The 20197-nt window shown below is 40.7% G+C and overlaps 1 protein-coding gene and 2 long non-coding RNA genes across 3 annotated transcripts; 2 read left to right on the top strand and 1 right to left on the bottom strand.

Moving 5' to 3' along the window:
* The first annotated feature begins 422 nt into the window (after window positions 1–422).
* Window positions 423–926, top strand: LOC115542426 (uncharacterized). Its single transcript, XR_003976538.1, has 3 exons — window positions 423–505; window positions 620–729; window positions 844–926. It is a non-coding gene; the product is annotated as an uncharacterized LOC115542426 (long non-coding RNA).
* A 3089-nt stretch (window positions 927–4015) lies between these two features.
* On the top strand, window positions 4016–7238 carry LOC115542400 (uncharacterized). Its single transcript, XM_030354665.1, has 5 exons — window positions 4016–4217; window positions 4448–5424; window positions 5547–5616; window positions 6229–6394; window positions 7102–7238. Exons 1-5 carry the CDS (start codon window positions 4016–4018, stop codon window positions 7220–7222), a joined length of 1536 nt encoding a protein of 511 aa, XP_030210525.1. The 3' UTR covers window positions 7223–7238.
* A 2845-nt stretch (window positions 7239–10083) lies between these two features.
* Window positions 10084–10808, bottom strand: LOC115542439 (uncharacterized). The gene is made up of 2 exons (XR_003976550.1): window positions 10776–10808; window positions 10084–10366 (listed from the first exon to the last, which is right to left on the bottom strand). It is a non-coding gene; the product is annotated as an uncharacterized LOC115542439 (long non-coding RNA).
* Window positions 10809–20197: the final 9389 nt, after the last annotated feature.

Here is a 20197-nt window from a genome sequence, read left to right as displayed (position 1 = left end):
TAAAACCATGAATGACATAAGTGGTATAAATATTGGTGGGACGTTTGTCTATACCAAAGAGTATATCTTGTCGATTTTCACGGGGTGTAGAGCCTAACCCAGGGTATATCTTGGAATACTTAAGAATCGGGCAAGTGGCACTTTTAAATTCCCCAAATGATTCAAGGTGGCCCAGTTTGTACATTATGAAAAAGCGTTTCCATTCTTTAACTTTTTTTCTTAGATGAGGGTTTACTAAACGAGGACTATTTTGTATAAAACACTTTTTTAGGGTTAAGGGTTGTCCAAAAAAAATTAGCCGCTCACACTTATGTTTTAGAGTCTCACTCCAGCCAAAGTCCCAAAGTTGGCAACCCTGCTATTATAGTATTAAGATGTGTTATTTTTCTCTTCCACAGGTTTTGTTTGTTATTGCTGCGACCGTCAACGGCTGTCATCCCATCCTGGCCAAAAGAGGACGAAGGTTAAGGTTACTGACTGCAAGTCATCGGCCTACAACTTAGAGGTGCAATTAAGCTTTAGCAGTCCATTTTACAAATTTAACAAGCCGTAACCTAGTAGGCACCCACAACACACAAACAATTATAGTATTAAGATGTGTTCTTTTTCTCTTCCACAGGTTTTGTTTGTTATTGCTACGACCTTCAACGACTGCTGTCATCCCATCCTGGCCAAAAGAGGACGAAGGTTAAGGTTACTGACTGCAAGTCATCGGCCTACAACTTAGAGGTGCAATTAAGCTTTAGCAGTCCATTTTACTAATTTAACAAGACGTAACCTAGTAGGCACCCACAACACACAAAAAAATATAGTATTAAGATGTGTTCTTTTTCTCTTCCACAGGTTTTGTTTGTTATTGCTACGACCTTCAACGACTGCTGTCATCCCATCCTGGCCAAAAGAGGACGAAGGTGCGAGAATATGGCCCATCCCCCTTCTAGATAGTTAATTTTATGCTTTTGGTGAACAATGTTCCAATGTAAATTTAGTCTGTGCGAGCATGTGTCTGAGACTACTGTTCAGTTTATTCAGCACGCAAAGTTGCACAGTAACACTCCAAATTATCACTATCTGTGTGGTGTGCCTTACTGTACTCGGATGTACCGCAAAGCCACTGTTCTGAGAGCACATATGTTTAGAGAGCACAAACAACCAAGATATTGCAAGCCGTTGTCCACACCCTTAAAGTGTCTGGCTCAGTCTTGTGCATTCAAGTGTGAAACTGTAAACTCCCTTGTAAAGCATTTGAATTCACACTCAGAAGAAGGATTGGAAATCAAATGCCCATTCAGAGGTTGTGACTGCAGCTTTACAGTTGCGTCCAGTTTTGCCTCACATGTTTCCAGGAAACATCGAAGTAGAGGTATAGAGGACTTAGATGATTCGGTTCTAGATACGTCTGTTCCCACAGAAACTTTGAGTCGGTCTGTTCTTGCAGAGCCTTTGAGTCAGCCTGAACCCAGTCACTCATGTTTAGATATCTCTGATAAACAACCTGAACAAGAAATGCAATTGGCTGTGGATGAAACCCTCTTTTTACAAAACCTTACACTTCTCTACTTGAAATTACAAGCCAAGCTATTGTTACCAGCAAGTACACTACAAACAATCATTGAGGACTTTCAAAATGCCCATGAAATTGGCCTGTCACATGTGCTTAACATTCTAAGTGAGAAATTGAAGGTACTTTGTATTCCAGAGGCCACCATAAGCAACACTATTGATGAACTGAGCAGAGGGGATCTACTCAAGCTCTATAACAGGGGAGTTCTGAGCACAGACTATAAGAGGAAGGGTGCTTTTAAAGAAAGTTTCAACTACGTTGAGCCTGTTCCTGTGTTCTTGGGAAATGATGAAAATGGCAAAGAGTGCTTTGCCCAGTATGTACCTGTACAGGAGACATTGGCTGCACTGTTTAAAAGTGAGTCTGTACGAGAACAGTATGCTGCAACACGTTTGCAACCCTCTGTTGTTAACGTCTATCAGGATGTTAAGGATGGGGAGGGAGTTCAAAGTAATCTGCTGTTAAAAACTGAGCCTTCCTCGGTTGGTTTGATGCTATACCAAGATGCGTTTGAGGTCGTTAACCCTCTTGGATCAGGCAAAAAAAAACACAAAGTGTTAGCTGTTTACTCAACTCTGACTGACATTTTACCTCACAATAGATCCACTATAGATCAGATGCAGCTTGTCCTTCTATGCCGGGAGAAGGACTTTAAGTACTTTGGGATGAACAAAGTTTTTGAACCACTCATCAAGGACCTCAAAGTCCTGGAGGAGAGAGGTATTGTGCTAAGTGAAGGCAATGTTGTAAAAGGCACTTTGGTTGCAATTTCAGGAGACAACTTGGGATCGCATGGCATTGGGGGTTTTTTAGAAAATTTCAGTAGGGCTGATCGTTTCTGTCGCTACTGTGAGGTAGACAGAGATACATTTATGAAAGAACCACATTTGTGTGGTATCACAAGAACAGTACAAGCCTACAAAAGTAATTTGCAACATCTAAAAACAAGTGGCACTGACTCAGTCTGCGGCATCAAGTCTGACTCTCCTTTCAACCAACTAACACATTTCCATGTTTGCCAGCCTGGCCTTCCACCATGCCTTGGCCATGACTTGTTTGAGGGTATTGTCTCTTATGACCTTGCTTTGTTTATTGGTCATTTAGTCAAGGAGAAGCATTTTACTTACCTGCAGTTAAATCGGTGTAAGAACCAATTCAAATACCAAGGAAATGATGGCAAGGACAAGCCGGCTGACCTCTCTGCTGGAGGCGAGAGATTAAGTGGGCATGCAGTTCAAAACTGGTGCTTTCTTAGATTGCTACCTCTATTGATAGGTGACAGGATTAAAGATCCTGCTGACAACAAGGTATGGCAGCTCATGTTGCAGCTGAGAGAGATAGTGGAACTTGTCTGTGCACCAGCCATTACAGCAGGCCAAGTAGCATATCTGAAAGTCATCATTGAAGAGTACATATGGTACAGGAAACAGCTCTTCCCTGGTCATCCCCTGAAACCCAAGCACCATTATTTATGCCACTATCCAGAGCTCATCCTTCACTTTGGCCCACTTATCCGCCTGTGGACTCTAAGGTTTGAAAGCAAACACACTTTTTTCAAGCAGTGTGCCAGAAAATTACACAACTTTAAAAGTATTTGCCAGACTCTGGCAGAGAGACACCAACTTCTGCAAGCCTATCTTAGTGCAGGCAAACTTTTCCCTCCAATTATCCAAGTAGTAAAGGGCACAGAGTTGTATGTAAATGATTACAATGACAAGATCAGGGCATCTCTCGCCAGTTATGAGTTTGAGTCACAGTCTGCACTGGCTTGTAACAATGTCACAGTGAAAGGCACAGTGTACAAAAAAGGGATGATGGTTTTGCTTGGGAGCAACGATGAAGAACTTAATGTTGGGAAAATTAACCTTGTTGTTGTTCTCCAGGATTCTGTGCACTTTGTAATGGAGAAACACACTTTCGTGAAGTTGAGAGACATGGGCATCTACTGTGAATTAGGAGTAGCTGAAGAGGATTATGTTTGCATCAAGCATGAAGATTTGCATGATTACTATCCTCTTCCAGCTTACAGAGTTAATCACCTTTCACTTATTGCTCTCCACCATTCATTTTTAGAGACGGTTTAAACCAGGGAAGCATAGAAATGAAATTTCTTGGCCGAAATCGAAAAATTGTAAAGTTATTGAGGAGTCGTGTCTGCAGGAGCTACTGATAATGCTTACTTACAATTGTTATCTTCCCTTGTTTATTGTTAATCATTTGTAAATAAATATTAAACATTAAGTAAATTTAGTAAATTAGTTTGGGGGATTCACACAGTCATTTGATCTGCTGTTGGGTAAGGAGAGTGCAATAATAATAATGTATTTGATTTATTTGTTATTTGTTTATTGTTTGTGTATTTGTTTATTGTTTGTGTTGATATGGATCCTCCTGGGTCTGAAATAAAGAATACTTTAATATTGATTTGATTCTGGCTTGTTATTTTAGAGAATGGATCGGGAAGACGTGAAGGAAGAAATTGCTTCATTTTTACCGGGCCTCTCTCTTGAAACCCTGACTTCCCTGCTGGGAGTGTTGGAAGAGATTGGCGTGGAGAGCAGAGCAGACCTTGCCTTTGTAGAAGCGAAGGATCTGGAGAAGTACCTCAGTAAAATCCAGTGTCGCAGACTGCTGAACGGCATTAAGAATAAAGGTAAATCCAACTATGACACTGCCATGTTTTTTATTATTTTTATAGTTGAATCGTTAAAATAGCTTAAGACTTCAGGGGTTCTAGAGGTGGTTAGAGTGTCCCCCTAGAGGCTCAGTCCTCTTCACAGCAGACCTGGATTTGAATCCGACCCGGATCTACTTCTTGCTGTACCTCTATCTATAATAATTTTCCTTTCTCACTTCTAGGTCTTCCACCAGTTGAAGTAGAAGATCCTGTTGCTGTCGAATCTCCACCCCTCACAAGTACTCCCTCGTCAAGTTCCGAAAGAACTTCCGAAAGAAACTCTTCCTTTTCATCACCCACCTTGCCTGGCAGGCCATGGTATACTGACTTCCGGGTCCGATGGGTAGAGATGCCAGCAGCTATTGGCAAAGCGACGGCAGATGCAAAAAGACCATCACCAGGGGACAGAAGAGACATGATAAAGACAGTGGTGGACCAAATGTTAGCGCATGAGCAAAACCCAACAAGAGCAACATGCCACACGATCGCCCGGATGATTGTGAGAGACTGGCCAAAAAGCTTTGCCGATGTCGGACAAAAGGGAGATATGCTGGGAGACGGCTGCTACTCCCTTTTGCAACAAATAAAAACAAGAGTGGAATACAAAAATAGGAAGCAAACTCTTCAAACTCGGCGACGCAGGCAGCGCAGGCCCTCCAATGTGGCGGCAGAGGGGGCAATCGCAATGGCCAGAGGCCCAGTAGACCAGTACGGTTGTGTACGGTGGTGTCCGGAAGAACTTCCTGCTGGAGAGACGGAGGCAACTTTGGAAGAAACAAAACAACAACTACTGAACATCTACGCAGAGGGAGGGATGGGAGGGGCAGAAACGGCTGAACATCTGATGGAGAAGACCTACATCACCCAGCGCCAGTTCATAAACGGGGTGCCTGCACCAGCCATTCATGAGATAAAGGAGGATTGGCCATTCCTATTCTCGCAGAGAGGCCTTTTCTCCCACTTCAGTCTGCTGACGGATGTCTCAATACAAACCAAGTATGAAGAGGCTATGAACAGCAAGGGCAGTACCATCATTCGCTTTTGCCAGCAGCTCAACCGTCCAGGGATCGGGGACGTCCTCGCTAAATACGAGCCAGAGGCGTCAGACAAGGCTGCATGTGTCCTTCTGCTACTGATGGCATATTTCAAAGAACCGAAGAATGCCATCATGCTTGAGGCTGATGTAAGTTGTTTAAAAAATAAAAAACTTCAGAATCAGTGGGACCAGTGGAACGTCTTATGCACCATGTTGAATCTTTGCTACAATATACTGTATGAATGTAACATTTACTTTTTACTTTACAGCCGTGTGCAACTGCCGCTGATGTTGAGAGCACAGTGCCATTGCCGAGCAACCCCTGCTTGATTGTCCAAGGTACTGTTGATATCTGGATTTTATATTGATATTTCTAGCTGTAATAAATGTACCATGTGTTTTTTAAATAAACAAGGCGCTACACAATATTTTGACAGAACATGCTGATCAGTGATCTAACCTGTTTTTCCAATAGTGTTGCTTGTCTCGATCTTTTCGATTCAGCATCTTTCAACAGTAGTGCCGGTAGTTGGTGTAAAGTCGATGGTTTTAGAGATTACAGATTGCTTTTATGCAGCATTCAAGGGTAGTGTATTGACTTAGATTTGCTCTGGAACTGTGAACCAAATCTTGGAGACTTAAAAATGGGGAGAGCAAAGAAGGGCATAATGGTTTGAGTTGTGCAATAGACAATTAATTACATCAGTAACAATGATGCTTAACGGTGTTTTGTGCACCCAACAGAGTCTTCAAGGCAGCGCTGCCTGGTTAAGGTTAGGGCCTTCCAGGCAGTGCTGCCTTGCAGACTCCGTCAGGGGCACAACACCATCGAGCATCAGTAAGTGGGTAACAATTTGTGAAAACATTCAAGGTTACTGAAACTTCTTTCCTTGCTCATAGCACCCAACTTCTTTACAATAGCGCTTTATGTGTGTTCATTGTTCTTTTCAGGTGACATGATGAAGCCAACCGCATGGATGCTCAGCATTGAACAGAAGGTTGTGATGGGACCACACCACTCCTTCAGCAACGGAATAGCTGCAATGTTTGCAAGCTATTATTGCTTCAACCTGCAGTATCCTGAGGAGGGCTCCTCCACTTTGGAGTTTATCCAAAGGTATTTTAACTTTCAAATGAACATTGCAGGGTTTCCCACAGTGCTTTCTAGTTAAAGGGTGAAGTAAGCGGAAAGGTCAGTTTAGCTAACTTCCTGACACTGAATGCAGTTAGCTGTCCCCTCCCTCGTCCCTAAGTCACCACATTAATGCACTGCGGTCTTCAAGCAGCGAGTTATCTAGAACCATCTCAGATCCATAAGTGTGATAAACATGATAAAAACCATCAAAACAGACATTGGGAAGGTTTTTTTACCTGCTCCGCCATTGTAGTCACTTAAAGATCTATTGCTCTAGGCGTGCACCGTCAGTGAGACGTGCCGGTTTGTAGCGTTCTGTCTTCTGATTGGATATCAGTTGTGGGATCCCCGAAAAGTTTATTTGCCGATTATATTGCAGAGCAGGTGACTGAGAGATCAGAGTTATGAAACGCGCACACTATATAAGTGATCACTGTATGAATATAGAGCGATTTAACACATATATTAACATAAATAAATCGCTTACTTCAATACAGTTGAACCAAAAAATTTGAATTTACTTTAAAAATGGTCTTTCATCTCTGTGATGAACAGCAGCCTCTAGTTGTTGATAATGTCACTGTGCCTGTGACGTCTTTGGTGTAAGGTATACTGCATCTGTCTTTGAAAAAAAGTATGCAATATATAAATATGTAAAACTGAAAGTTGTTTTCTTGTTTTATTTACAGGTGCTTCTTGAGCATCAATCCAGAGAGGGGCTCCAAAGCCAAGAAAAAGCGTGGGTTGATGAACCCACATGTGAGCACACTCTTGAGGAAGATATTGGACTTTGAATGGATTTCAATGTAGGGTGAAATGTGCCGTGAATAACGGGTTGTTATTGGTTAAATGTATTAATGTTGATTCATTGTATAATTAAATGTTGAATTGAACAAATTGCATGTTCTCTTTGTTTTCCTTTTACTTTGGATGCATGTGTATGAAGTTACAGTATATTGCATGCAGGATATCCCTATATCACAGTAATTCCATGGGAAAGACAACTGTGAAGTTATAGTAAATTACTGGCTACCTAATTGCATTAATTTCACAGTGAAAATGTAAAAATACAGCCATTTAGTGTAATGTATGTACCGCAAGTTACTGTTATAACACAGCTACATATTGCTAAATCACAGCTTTTTAATGGGTATGACAACTTTGAAGATACAGTATGCAGTTGTACTTTTATTGTAATTAGCTGTGATTTATCTACTGTAAATTACTGTGAAGATAGAACAAATTACTGTGAACTATTTAATGTAAATTACTGTGAAAATAGAACAAATTACTGTGAACTATAAAATGTAAATTACTGTGAAATTATAACTAATTACTGTGAACTATTTAATGTAAATTACTGTGAAAATAGAACTAATTACTGTGAACTATTTAATGTAAATTACTGTGAAAATAGAACTAATTACTGTGAACTATTTACTGTAAATTACTGTGAAAATATGTACAGTAAATTACTGTAAAAGTACTGTGAAAGTAATGCAATTTATAGCCAGTAATTTACTGTAAATTTACAGTTGTTTTTTTTACAGTGTAGGACTCATCCTTCGTAGACCGCGTCCTTCGAAGGATGCGGCCTTCGTAGACCGCAAAGGACACTCCGAAGGCCGAAGAAATGGGACGGTCTAGCCTACGGAGCATTTCTGGTTTACGTAACAAACCGTTACCGCCCTTTACCTTGCGTGACCACGCGCTGCTCCTGTCACCTAGCAACCCTGACAGCTGATCTGACCCGTTAGTAAACAGAAGTTAAACCGGACAGCGCGAAATAAAGAAACCAACAAAAATTAATATTGATCATTATGTTTTTGTATATAGTAGTTTTATAATAAGTGTTGTAAATAGTCACATGAATGTTTGTTGTAAATAGTTTTATTGTTGTATATATGTTTTATAAGTTATATACGAATACATTAGTCAATACAAAAAAGTTAGTAAGGGTTTTTATTAGAGCCGTCAGTTAAACGCGTTATTAACGGCGTTAACGCGAACCAAATTTAACGGCGTTAAAAATGTTAACGCGCGATTAACGCAATTACTTTATAAAAAAAAAAAAAAAAAAAAACTTTTTTTTTTTTTGGCTCAAAACAAAGAAGCAGTAGCCTGACTATGTTCAAATGACATTTGTTCAAAGCAGTCGTTTAATTGCACTATAGGCTCTTTTTTTGTATCGTCCTGTTTTGATCAGTGTATATGCCAATGTTGTTATCAGTAAAAAATCATTTGCACAAGGCAAGCCGATGCACTTCACCATGTTGATAAGAGAATTAAAATGAGAAGAATTATGGGACAAAAAAAATCAAGGGATATTTAGCATAGAAAAAGAATTTGCGATTAATCGCGATTAATTAGAGTTAACTATGACATTAATGCGATTAATCACGATTAAATATTTTAATCGCTTGACAGCTCTAGTTTTTATTAAATAGTTAATCAAAAAAGTTAGTTAAATAAGTTAGTTTCAATAAATATGTAAATAATAATAAACAATGTGTTAAATATAATAGAACATAAGTTATTTGTCCACCAAACGCTCCAAAATTGAGAAAAACCTATCAATTCTTTCCCTTCTCTCCTGGGCTTTTCTCTCCTCTGCCTCCCTTTGTAGCCTCATGTCCTCTTTTATTAACTGGAACATTTACATTTTACATTTACATTTAGGGCATTTAGCAGACGCTTTTATCCAAAGCGACTTACAATAAGTACATTTGTCATAAGAAGTGCGTCAATATATCGCTGTCGGTACAGAAAGGATGTTCATAGAACCAAGTGCAAGTACCACAATCGCTAGGCTAATCAATTCCCCGTGTTACAGCCATGATAGCAGCTACTGCAGTTGCTACACAGTTAAGTACTATAATACAATACAATACAACAGTGTACAATGGTTGCCAGAAGGGGGAGGGTGGCTATGCAGTCGAGGTGGACTCTGAACAGGTGAGTCTTGAGTCCTTTTCGGAAGATAGTGAGCGACTCTGGAACATGTCTTCCTCTCTGTCCCTCTTTCTGGACCTTGGCCCTCGCTGTCTTTCCTCCTCCTGATCCTTGTCCTCCACCTCCTGATCCACCACTGCCATACTTGCTGTACTTGGCCCTGGTGTGTTCTCAGGGATGGAGGCAATTAGGACAGGGGGGTTGGTGGAATGCCTCTGTCCCAATACCTCATCCATGAGGACCAATCAGGGCCAAGTGGCAGCACTGGGTTTCCCACCCACCCCCTCTCCTGACCCTGGATACTTGCAATCCTAAGGCAGAGGAAATCAATCATGGCTGTTAACAACAGCAGTATTAAAACAAATTTCAGCAAAATGTTTATTAACTTGCATGGTTAAAACAAATAATGTTTTTTTAAAATGACGTGTACATACTTTATAATTTTTTTCAGGCCTATTTTCTCCAGAATTGTCCTAAACACAGAGACATTATTAATCAGAGAAAAAAAGAGACATTTATCAATCATGTTAATAGCCCATGTTAACAATAGGCCATTTATAATATATATATTTGACCATCTTGTAAAGGTTACATCTAAATTAGCCCTCATCCTATATGAAGCGCATAATAATAAGAGAACCAGTAGAAGTCAAAACACCCTTTTTCTTTGTGTGTTTTTCTAGTGCTGTCTAGTACTGAGGCGAGCTGTGACTTTTTTGGTCTTTCTTTCTTTAATAACCCAAAATAGGATATCGTAGTAAACGATTTCTGGGGATGTTGTATCTGTCCTGCTGTTAACGAGGGCTAATTTAAGTAACCTTTACAAGATGGTCAAATGTAGATACATAAATGGCCTATAATAATTTTTATAAACTAACTTACGATATAAATAAACGATTGTTTCTTTACCCCAAGCCACACTTGCTGAGTATTTCACTCCGGTGAACAGCTCATCGTTCTCCCCCCTCAATAGAATAAATAGAGCAGTATGCTGCTGGCCCCCTGAACCAAAACCAAATGTTAGAATTAGTTTCTTTACACTACCAAACAAAAGCAGCTTAGATAGCAAAATAACCAAGTTAACTGTGTAATCAATCAACGTCTGTAACGTTACGGTCTGAAAACCAGGGTCCACAACCTGTGTTCGCGTTGGTCCATTCATCAAACGTTACAGAATAGCAAATTATCGATATAATCGCCACAATTTCGGTAAATATAACCATTTTAACCTCTTAAATTTGAAACGATAGGGCTTAACGGCCGGGTGTTCTTAGTTAACGTTACAGCGTCACTAACTGTAACGTTACCTACTTGTATTGCCTATTACTTTAATGAAAAATGTTTTAAGGGCCCTTGTATTTTTAACATTTGTATCGTTAAATACTCGAGTGACTAGAAACCAAATACTTACATTTAAATGCAGAACTTAAATCGCCATTCTCCGCCATCTCCATTGATTGAATTCGCAATGAATCTTGGGAGGGATACGTTGGGCCGTGAAGGATCTTGGGATACGTTGGGCCGTGAAGGATACAGCCGATGCATTCTTCAAATCCGGGAAAAGAAGGCTGCATTCGTAGGCCTCATTTGAAGGACCCTTGGAATTGGGACAGCACTTGGCGCGACGCTGTGACGCAATCGGCGTCGACGCATCCTTCGAATGCAGCCTTCGAAGGATGCGTCCTAGGAATTGGGACACAGCCATGGACAGAACCCACATAACAACAATGGAGGACATCGATAACATTACTATTATTAGCTGGCATGTTGAAGAAGTTGAAGAAGTGGAATATGTTGGCTGCGGCGCTGCTATGGCTGTTACCAGCATGGTTGCCATGTCGCTCTCGTGACTTCGTCACACTCTCTGGCCAATCAGTGGCCGGCCGTCTGCCGACGTCACCTTTTAGCATCGGCTCAGCCGCTTGGAACCTAGAGCGAGGCGGTACTAGAAAAAGCAGCCACTTCAGGTACCAGATACCATGTTTTCGCGGTGGAAACGCAAAAAATGCGAGTCGAGTCGAGTCGTGTCGAGCTGGTACCATGCAGTGGAAAAGCGGCATAATAAATCGCTGTCTAATCAATACTTCATTCACTGCCTCTTCCGTGGTTATTACAATATTATGAATAGACTGCTCTGTAAAAAAATAAATAATAATAATTATACCAGATACATTTTCAGTCGCACCGGTGCGCCCAAATAAAATATTTGGTCGCACTACCCCGAATTCTAGGCGCATGTGCGCCCAAATTAGGCGCACTCTGGAGCCCTGTACACACAAATGATACCATCTACCGTAACATCAGCGACAGTAACTTGGCTGTTAGCTGTAGCGCTAATGCTAAAGCAGCATTATAATGCTAACAAGGTAACCATATACAGTAAAGCAACACAATGATATGGCGTTAGTTAACTTACTTTTTCGAGTTTTGTAGCAGCCGAGGAGAGTTGGTACTGATCCAGACTTGATTTTCAGAGGTTGAGCAAGTCCAGCTCTGTATTGGCCCAAGTTGAGGAAGCAGTCGTCAGTGAAATGTTTGGCGCTGCCGTGTTCTAGCAACGGGACGCCCATATGTTCCTGACCTCATCTGACTCCCGCGCTGCGTTTGTATCCAGTAGGCGTGGCCTATGACGTATTGGCTCCGGCTTCCTCATCCGTCTAAAGATGCTGCCAGAGCATGGACATAATAAAGGATGGACCACGGACTGGCCGCCCATTCATTCCTATACAAACTGCTCAGTGGCGCAGGGTAACATACAGGAGCGATTTGCTTCCGCGTTATGGGGCCAAGACACGTGGCCTAGTCCGTGACGTACCGGATGCAGAAATATAGAACGCATGCGTGCCCACTCCCCCACTCCGGTCCAACAACAATATAAAATGATACCGTAATGCACCTGTTCTTTGTCTTTGGATCTTTTGAATAAATGGATCAATACATGATGAATCACAATGATCGCAAGCAGAGGACCGTGAGAGTTATTGAGCAGCAGATGAACCAGTCCAAAAATCGGACACGTTAACGGAGCACTGAACTAGGCCCTCTCGGATGCCATTTGTTTCACTACGACTCCTTTCAGCTGCACACCACTGCGAGATAACGGCTAATAAAACGCTTGAGGTGGCGTTTTGAAAAGAAAAAAATTAAAAAAAATTAGGACACGGCATGAAGGTAATTATGAGCCTTTGATTGATATCCAGATTTTTTTTGCGGAGACACATTCCTGTTCCCCACTTGTATTGGAGTGAACGGAGATATCTACTTCTGGGTCCCATGATTTGAGGGACCCGTCCACAGCTCGCTTAAACAGCTGCAATACCAGGCTTGGCCGCTGAGCACTGGTGGATTGCGGAAGTATGCAGTGTTCCTGGGGGTTTGTGCCATGGACATATTAAAGGCCCACTATGCAACTTCGGACATTTCTTCGCTGTTTCCTTGGTTTTGGCACGCACATTTCTCTACACAGCGCCCCCTACAGCTTCGTAGTAGATATTTCACAACACTGTCGTAACAACTCGTTGACGACCCTTCCCCATGCACTTCTACGCGAGCCATGTGCATTTGTTTTCAAAGAAGCCGGCGAATGCGTGGAGCCCTGTCCGAAGTAGATGTTCATAAAGTGTAGGCAAGGTTATACATTTTTAAAAGGGTGTATTTGTATTGCAATAAACATAAATCCATCATTTTTTATAGCTGACGGGGAGAATTTATATCCTAGATTATAATTGTTTTATATTAGGTTGAACAGAACAATCAGTGTAAGAGGTTTGGCCAACATAATAATCTAAATAAACAAGAACCTGGATTCGGGGATTCAGTCTGTATCTGGGGGACGAGACAGAAGAACAGCAAAACACCAATGGGAACAAAGGTGTTTATATGGTTTGCAACCAAGCAAGCTAGAAACATACAGGGCTCACAACAAAACGGTCGAGAAAACAATTTTTACAGGGCTCGCAACAAAATGGTTGAGCAAACACATTTGTACAGAGACTATCAACATCAAGAATGCCACGAAGACAAAGGCCAACCAAGGGTACTTCCAATTTCAAAAGCAACACGACCGAGTCGGCGTCTGATTTGTAAACAACGTTTACTCGTGTCTGGCCTCTCTGCCGGTCAGTCTCCCTTTTCTCTTCTTCTGTTCCTCCGACATTGGGTTTCTCTGTCTCTTTTTAGTCGGCTGATCTATGATGAATATAACAATCCCTTAGTGACCTGTGTTTACATCGAGCCGGTTCCGTGTATGGGGGTTTGTGCCGTAAAGCAATTCGTTACATCGCGAGACCCAAGACTCCCGCGAGAGTGGGCGGAGGGTCGCCGGCAGAAATATATCCCTTTTCTCCGCCAAGATGCGCAAGGGTGAGTCGAAACAACGAACAACCATCGCAATGACTCTTAGCCTGTTATATTAAGGTAAATCAAGCCAAAAAAGTTGCATAGTTCCCCGTTCACTCGTGTCTGATCTCTTTTCTGGTCCATTCTTCTTTTGTTCCACCGACGGTCGCCTCTTGGGTCCCTTATCAGTCGATTGATCCATGATGAATGCAACAATTGCCTCGAAACTGGCTGTTTATATCTAGCCGGTTTAATGTTTGGGTGTGTGTCTGTGCCGTAAAGCATTTTCGAAACTACAATCTGACTACATTTTCGAGGATACTTCCGCTGCGTCACATCCGGAATGTCCCGGTCCGAGCAGAGCAAGTTGCATATGCCCTTTTTCACTGGAGAGGCGACATGGGTAAATGACACACCCACCAATCGACCCAGAAATGGATGCAGAACCATCAGCATAACTCTCAACCTGCATACTTAATGTAATTTTGGCTAAAAAAGTTGCATAGTGGGCCTTTAAAGGATGGACCACAGACTGGAAAATGGCCGCCCATTCATTCCTATGCAAACTGCTCAGTGGCGCAGGGTAACATGGCTGTATCCCAATTCCTAGGACGCATCCTTCGAAGGCTGCATTCGAAGGATGCGTCGACGCAGATTGCGTCACAGCGACGCGCCAAGTGCTGTCCCAATTCCAAGGGTCCTTCAAATGCGGCCTACGAATGCAGCCTTCTTTTCCCGGATTTGAAGGATGCATCGGCTGTATCCTTCACGGCCCAACGTATCCCAAGATCCTTCACGGCCCAACGTATCCCTCCCAAGATTCATTGCGCACTCAATCAATGGAGATGGCGGAGAATGGCGATTTAAGTTCTGCATTTAAATGTAAGTATTTGGTTTCTAGTCACTCGAGTATTTAACGATACAAATGTTAAAAAAACAAGGGCCCTTAAAACTTTTTTCATCAAAGTAATAGGCAATATAAGTAAGGTAACGTTACAGTTAGTGACGCTGTAACGTTAACTAAGAACACCCGTTAAGCCCTATAGTTTCAAATTTAAGAGGTTAAAATGGTTATATTTACCGAAATTGTGGCGATTATATAGATAATTTGCTATTCTGTAACGTTAGATAATTGGACCAACGCGAACACGGGTTGTGGACCCTGGTTTTTAGACCGTAACGTTACAGACGTTGGGATTGATTACACAGTTAACTTGGTTATTTTGCTATTTAAGCTGCTTTTGTTTGGTAGTGTAAAGCAAAACTAATTCTAACATTTGGTTTTCGTTTAGGGAGCCAGCAGCATACTGCTCGATTTATTCTATTGAGGGGGGAGAACGATGAGCTGTTCACCGGGGTGAAATAGGCCTACTCAGCAAGTGTGGCTTGGGGGTAAAGAAACAATCGTTTATTTATATCGTAAGTTAGTTTATAAAAATTATTATAGGCCATTTATATATCTTCATTTGACCATCTTTTAAAGGTTAGTTAAATTAGCCCTCATTAAACAGCAGGACGGATACAACATCCCCAGAAATCGTTTACTACGATGTCCTATTTTGGGTTATTAAAGAAAGAAAGACAAAAAAAGTCACAGCTCCCATCAGTACTAGACAGCACTAGAAAAACACACAAAGAAAAAGGGTGTTTTGACTTCTACTGGTTGTCTTATTATTATGGTTTTCATATAGGATGAGGGCTAATTTAAATGTAACCTTTACAAGATGGTCAAATATATATATTATAAATGGCCTATTGTTAACATGGGCTATTAACATGATTGATAAATGTGTCTCTTGTTTTCTGTGATTAATAATGTCTCTGTGTTTAGGACAATTCTGGAGGAAATAGGCCTGCAGGGGAAGGTGACTCCCCCGCAGGCAAAGAAAAACTTTTGCTGAAATTTGTTTTGATACTGCTCTTGTTGTTAACTGCCATGATTGTTTTCCTCTGCCTTAGGATTGCAAGTATCCAGGGTCAGGAGAGGGGGTAGGTGGGAAACCCACTGCTGCCACTTGGCCCTGGTTTGTCCCCATGGATAAGGTATTGGATTGGGACAGAGGCATTCCACCAACCCCCCTGTCCTAATTGCCTCCATCCCTGAGAACACACCAGGGCCAAGTACAGCAAGTACAGCAGTGGTGGATCAGGAGGTGGAGGACAAGGATCAGGAGGAGGAAAGACAGCGAGGGCCAAGGTCCAGAAAGAGGGACAGAGAGGAAGACATGTTCAAGAGTCGCTCACTATCTTCCGAAAAGGACTCAAGATTCACCTGTTCAGAGTCCACCTCGACTGCATAGCCACCCTCCCCCTTCTGGCCACCATTGTACACTGTGTTGTATTGTATTATAGTACTTAACTGTGTAGTAACTGTAGTAACTGCAGTAGCTGCTATCATGGCTGTAACACGGGGAATGGGTTAGCCTAGCGATTGTGGTACTTGCACTTGGTTCTATGAACATCCTTTCTGTACCGACAGCGATATATTGATGCACTTCTTGTGACAAATGTACTTATTGTAAGTCGCTTTGGATAAAAGCGTCTGCTAAATGCCCTAAATGTAAATGTAAGATGTAAATGTTCCAGTTAATAAAAGGGGACATGAGGCTACAAAGGGGGGAGGCAGAGGAGAGGAAAGCCCAGGAAAGCAGGGAAAGAATGGATAGGTTTTTATCAATTTTGGAGCGTTTGGTGGACAAATAACTTATGGTCTGTTATATTTAACACATTGTATATTATTTACATATTTATTGAAACTAACTTATTTAACTAACTATTTGACTAACTTTTTTGATTAACTATTTATTAAAACCCTTACTTTTTTGTATTGACTAATGTATTCGTATAAAACATATATACAACAATAAAACTATTTGCAACAAACATTCATGTGACTATTTACAACAATTATTATAAAACTACTATATACAAAAACATAATGATCAATAATAATTGTTGTTGGTTTCTTTTTTTCGCGCTGTCCGGTTTAACTTCTGTTTACTAACAGGTCAGTTCAGCTGTCAGGGTTGCTAGGTGACAGGAGCAGCGTGGTCACGCAAGTGAAAGGGCGGTAACGGTTTGTTACGTAAACCAGAAATGCTCCGTAGGCTAGACCGTCCCATTTCTTCGGCCTTCGGAGCGTCCTTCGCGGTCTACGAAGGCCGCATCCTTCGAAGGACGCGGTCTACGAAGGATGCGTCCTATGAATTAGGACACAGCCACAGGAGCGGTTTGCTTCCGCGTTATGGGGCCAAGACACGTGACCTATTCCGTGACGTACCGGATGCAGAGATCTTCTTCTTCTTCTAGTTTAGTGGAGGATCATAGTTTTTCCCCATATACCGCCACCTACTGGACAACTACACAGGAGTTTGTGACAAGTACGTTGGCAAATTATACTTTAAATCATAAAAATAAATTCAAAGAAAAAACCAAACTAACGAAACAAAATAAACAAATAAAACAAACTAACAAAAGAAATGAATAAATAAAACATAAAAATAAATAAAATATATACTTGAGGTTAAATTCTCCTAATTAGGTTAGTATCTTTTAGCTAATTTATCAGCAATTTCATTGCCATATATTCCATGGTGGGCTGGAATCCAACAGAACTGAATATCTAAACCAAGGTTTATAATATTTAAAAGAAGATGCTTTACCTCTGTCACCAAATCTTCACGTATTGAATTATCTGTTAGAAAACTTAGTATCTACAACCCATCTAAGAGCGGTTATTATTGTGGCCATCTCGATTGAGTATACTGATAAAGTCACCCACTCTATATCTAGCTTTTTTTATTGTAACACTAGGTTCAAATCCTATTTCGTACACATGCAGCCATTTGGACACCATTCTATGATAGCTGATAACCAAGGTACACACTGTGATACTATAATCAAGAGGACATACAAGCAGTTCAAATAAAAAGAGATAGAACTTTATTGATCTGGAAACTTCATAAATATGTAAGATTGCTCCATATAATACCATAGTAACATAGTAAACGTATGTAGGCCTAAAAAATTCAGTTCAATGTTATTGCTTAAGAAACAGATTCCTTCCAACTAACTATTTACGAAAAATGCAATCAATAATTTATAGAAAAGTAAATGTTTACATATCGACCAGCAACGAAGTTGGAGTAGCCTACCCAAATGATGAAACACCAACATTGTCAACTGTCATACATAGCTAACCATAACCCTGTCATACATAGCTAAACAAGCAAATGAAAATGAAATACCTACCAACGCAACTGAAATGTTAATATTAGACAATTAACAATATTATGAAAATTACGTAGGTCTCCCATAATCATTCAGGTAATCAATACGTCCGTGCCTGTTACAGCTATTTCAATGATATGTGTGTTATATATCCGTGTTCAACGGCATTCATGTTAAGTAAAAGGACAAATCTCAGACTTTGGAAGTTAATGGAGTTAATGGAAGTTAATTCGGAATTTAATTTAATTCGGAAGTTAATGGAGCCGTGCACTTCAAAATAGGTCCATAGCAAGGAGCCGTTTGTTTCAGTACGACTCCTTTCAGCTGCCCACCCAACATAAACTGCTAATAAAAGGCTTGAGGAGGCGTTTTGAAAAGTAAAAACTGACATTTTTGTAGAACAGGGTAGAAATATAATTATGAGCTTTTGATTGATATCCAGACATTTTTTGCGGAGACACAATCCTGTTCCCCACTTGTATTGGAGTGGACGGCGATATCTACTTCTGGGCCACATGAAATGACGGACCCCCGTCCACAGCCAGCTTAAACAGCTGCAATACCAGGCTTGGCCTCTGAGCACTGGTGGATTGCGGAAGTAAGCGCCTATCCTGGGGGCCTCGTTTGTGCCAGAGCCATGAGAGAGAAGAGTTGTATGGGGTCAGAACAGTCTCATTAATAATGAATGCACAGAGAAGGATTCACAAATGTATTTTGTGATTTATATATAAATTACTCTCTTCCCACAAATACATTTCAATGCACACATAAATGGATATCGGTATGTATAAATGTAAAATAAATCCATAAACAAAAATAAGTTTCACAAGCACATTTCTGATCCACTCACAAATGTACCTTGTTGTAAATAAATGTAATATAAATCCATAAATATATTAATTAAAAAAACATTCGCAATTTTCATCACAATGTATTTGGATGTTGTAACATTTATATACAAACTGTTAAACTTGTATTTACAAGACGTTTTTCATTTGTGAACTTACTTGCATTTGGGTGGGAACTGGTCTGTATTTATGTGTGGATTTTTGAGACTCTCCTGACGTCGCTAGATTCACAAATGCATTTTTTTCAACAAGGAAGTCTCTGTAGCCAATCAGATGCCTCCCTCCTTTTCAGCCAATCACGTGACTGCTGTGACTGGGTTTTTACGTCGGTGCCGTTTACTACTTTAACGGCACCGATAATCCCAAAACCCAGTCGAAACTAGATGGAAAAAGTGTGTAGCTAAACGTGACGCAGCATTTACTTCTTCACCACCTAGAGATTGTTATGTACGATCATTCAAAAAACCATGTTCTTTCCGATAGAGTAGACATTTGACAGAGAACCGGGAGGCTCGGAGGCTGGACTCAGAGGTCGGAACTGCAGCCATGTGATTGGCTGAAAACGAGGGAGGCATCTGATTGGCTACAGAGAGTTCCTTGTTGAAAAAAAAAGCTTTTGTGAATCTAGCGACGTCAGGAGAGTCTCAAAAATCCACACATAAATACAGACCAGTTCACGCACAAATGCAAATAAGTTCACAAATGAAAAACGTCTTGTAAATACAAGTTTAACAGTTTGTATATAAATGCATCAACATCCAAATACATTGTGATGAAAATTGCAAATATTTTTTAAATTAATATATTTATGGATTTATATTAAATTTATTTAAAACAAGGTACATTTGTGTATGGATCAGAAATGTGTTTGTGAAACTTATTTTTGTTCATGGATTTATTTTACATTTATACATACCGATATCCATTTATGTGTGCATTGAAATGTATTTCTGAGAAGAGAGTAATTTATATATAAATCAGAAAACACATTTGTGAATCCTTCTCTGTGCATTCATTATTAATGAGACTGTTCTGACCCCATAGAGTTGCGACCATTTTGCGACACTCTCTGATCTCGCCGGCAGGGTGGTCACGTGGTTCATGTAAGCCTGTATAGTTCAAAAACAGGCCGCGCTGCCGTGTTCTTCAATGGGACTGCCAGCAGCGATTGCAATATTGAATGGTAAATCTAAATTAAAAAACACAAGTACTTATCTGACCATTGTTGCATATTTGTAAACGTCAGTTTTACATTTGGAGTGGTAGGGTGACAACTGCAAGCTACTTAGATACGTTTTTAAGTTTGAGGTAAAGCTTCACGTTCGTGTAAGCATGGGTAGCACATGGGTAGCACTGACTTTAGTGGCTTAACCTCACTGCATCTGTTCTGAAATCAAAGACGATTCAAGATGTTCAT

This window comes from Gadus morhua, chromosome 4 (genome assembly GCF_902167405.1).
Source record: "Gadus morhua chromosome 4, gadMor3.0, whole genome shotgun sequence".
Lineage (NCBI taxonomy): Eukaryota > Metazoa > Chordata > Actinopteri > Gadiformes > Gadidae > Gadus > Gadus morhua.
The sequence above is the reverse complement of the archived record's forward strand: the minus strand, read 5'-3'. Positions and strand labels throughout refer to the sequence as shown.